The following is a 2,947-nucleotide window of genomic DNA, read 5'->3' as shown; positions in this document are numbered from 1 at the left end:
GAGGGGTGATCGGTAACCGGGGAGGTGGTCCCGCCTCAGCGCCTGTCGCCTCTCCCGCAGCTCTCGTGGCGCTGTCCTTCAGCGGAGCCATCGGGCTGACCTTCCTCATGCTGGGCTGCGCCCTGGAGTACTACGGGTGAGCGGGCGGCTTCCTTTCCCCCCTTCCCCCCCTTTGTATGTGTTAATTGAGGCGTTCGTGGAGCTGTGCGGCTCTGGGTGTCCTCCGGCTGTCACCTGCCTTCTGCCTCTTGTCACACGGCAGCGTGCCGTGATTAAATATCCCCTCCTTAGCCAGTGCTTGCAGCTCTATTAAAAAATGACTGAGAACACTGGTGTACTTTCTCGGGACAAGCACTGCCGTCTTCCTAAACACTCCTTTTTAACCTCGCACAGTTCTTTCCTGCACTTCCCTCTTCTTTAAACACCCCTCCTACCGCAAGGCTCCGCCTGGGATGTCTGTTATGCTTCAAAATCCAGAGCACTCAGCGAGGGCGTGCCTGCCCGGGCGGCTGGTTTATACCGCAGGATCTCTGATTTGAGACAGCTCTTGGTGCCCATCCCGCTCGCCTGTGTTTCCTCTTTCCTGCGTGGTGACTGTCAGTGTTGGGAGGCGGCAGTGTGAGTTGAATCAGCAAGGTGATGCAAGTGTAAAATAAATTAACACTTGGTCGGGTGAGAGGGTGGATCCTGCTCTACACGAGGCTGTAGGAGTGATCCGGTACGCAGGGAAAACCAGGTGGGATCGTCCCTCAGAGTGACAGCTTGTGCTTAGATCCCATCACCCACTTCTCAAAGCATAAAATAGAACTACAGCTATCGCAATTACTTTTTCTAAACAGAAGATACTTTCTATTCAAGTATCCATGTAAACTGATTGTGTGTTCCTTTTCCCTCCCTCTCCAGTGTATACTGGCCTCTGTTTGTCTTAATATTTTACTTCATCTGCCCCATTCCCCACTTCATTGCCAAAAGAGTAAGTGATGACAGTGATGCGGCCAGCAGTGCCTGCAGGGAGTTGGCGTATTTCTTCACAACTGGAATTGTTGTTTCTGCCTTTGGATTTCCTATAATCCTTGCACGGGTTGAAGCGGTAAGTTTTGCTTGCTAATTTTTATTATAAAACACCAGTTACTGAGTATAATCTGAGTATAGTAAACAGGGCACTGTTGCTGTGTGTAAATCCTGTCTTTAATTTCATTATTGTGATGTTTCTAGCTTCTGAATAAAATAACCACTTTGCTGAAATTTTGTCAGTCAGTGCTGCTTTTTGACCTGAACAAAGGACTAACATGACTGAAGAGCTTTTAGCTTGATTTTTTTTTTTCCAGTTTTGTTTTGGTCCAGTACAAGGTACTGTTTCCCCCCTACGTGTCACGCCTCTCTGTCACATCAGCTTTTGCACTGCTTCTTGCACCACCTTCCTTATGTTTGTCTCGGAATGTCTCCTTTCTCCATTTAGGATGCTGAAAACTTGGTGACTGGAGTGCATTATCAGTTAAACGATAAAAGGCCAAACTTCCAGAGCTGCCCTTCTGGTTTTCAGAGCATTTCCCAAGCTCGTGCTTTGTCCCCTCGAAGTCTGAGGAGATTCTGCTAGTTCCTTTTTTCTTTGCTTTCTGAACTGCTCTTCAGTGGTGAGATTTTGTTGCTTTTGTTTTGCAAGGCAAAGAACTCTTTTGTCCTCTCTCCCAGACTATCTAGTGATGTTTTTATGTGTTACATTGGTTTTTTCCCTTCAGTCTTTCAGTTTTGCTTAAAGCTTGTGTGCTTAGTTTTATTTTGTTTGTAATGCACATTTGCGCTGATGCTGCATTTTTATTTTTAAGTTGTGGACCTGACAGTAGGCAGAGCCAGAAGTGACCACGAGGGGGAACTCTAATTTATTGATACATCTTTTAAGAGTAAATGTTGCTTATTTGAGTAAACTTAGTGGGGCAGATCACTAAAGAAACCACAGGCTGTTTTCCATGCTCGTTACTGGCATTTATTTGAAAGGTGATCTTTTATTTTGTTGCATAGCAATTAAAGTAGAGCACTAGTTTCACCAGATTTTTTTTTCTATGGCTTAGGTATGTTTTAGTGACTTGTATGGTAAGGTAATTACTGTGTTCTAAAATGTAGCATTAATAGCCTGTCTGTTAAGTCTTGTATTAATAATATGAGTGGTTCTTTGTCTTTTTTCTTTATCCTTTTAGCACCTTTCTCTGTAGTATTTAACTTAGTTTATCTAATGCATATGAAGAACTGGCCTGAACCTATGTTATAAGAACTGCTCTGATTGTTTCGTTTCCTTGCGTTTCAGATCAAATGGGGAGCCTGTGGTCTGGTGCTGGCTGGCAATGCAGTCATTTTCCTTACTATTTTAGGCTTTTTTCTCGTATTTGGTAGAGGAGATGACTTTAGCTGGGAACAGTGGTAGGACATCGCTCTGGTGCTGGTAATATTTTACAGTATGTATCACTATATATATGCTCTGTGTGTGTATATATTATAACATGTGTGTGTGCACGCTGAGATGTGTGTATATGCATATGCTAGTGTTACATTATCAGATCGTAACAAGGCGTTTCAGCCCAAGGGAAAAGGCCCTTGTGACACCTGTCTTCATGTGTTCAGTAAAAGCTGGAATCAGCATTGCAAATTTGTCCCTGAACAAGTTTACAAAACAGAAGCTGTTTTACTCATTGTTTCACTATACATGCATTAACTTTTGTTTTAACCACACTAGTATCATGCGTGTGATACTGGTCAGCATGTCTGTTGGTTTTTTAACTATGTAATCAAAATAGGCCGATATAAAGATTATCCTACTTTTCATTTGAGTAATTGTATTTTTAGTGTTTTTGCTTGATAACATAAAAACAAACATAGCTTACGTCAACTCTTTTACTAGCTAATGAAAGAAAAAGAAAATAGCCCTGGTTAAAAATCCTTCCTTCTACTTTAC

General features: G+C 42.8%; 1 protein-coding gene across 1 annotated transcript; it reads left to right on the top strand.

The window, feature by feature from the left end:
• Window positions 1-60: 60 nt before the first annotated feature.
• Window positions 61-2,419, top strand: LEPROT (the record flags this gene model as incomplete). Its single annotated transcript, XM_010074479.1, has 3 exons — window positions 61-136; window positions 904-1,090; window positions 2,303-2,419. Coding segments are annotated over 3 exons (380 nt in total), but the record flags the coding sequence as incomplete, so codon positions are not given.
• Between the last annotated feature and the right edge of the window lie 528 nt (window positions 2,420-2,947).

The sequence above is a fragment of the Pterocles gutturalis genome, unplaced genomic scaffold, assembly GCF_000699245.1.
Source record: "Pterocles gutturalis isolate BGI_N339 unplaced genomic scaffold, ASM69924v1 scaffold20892, whole genome shotgun sequence".
NCBI lineage: Eukaryota > Metazoa > Chordata > Aves > Pterocliformes > Pteroclidae > Pterocles > Pterocles gutturalis.
This window is presented reverse-complemented; position numbering and strand designations above follow the sequence as displayed.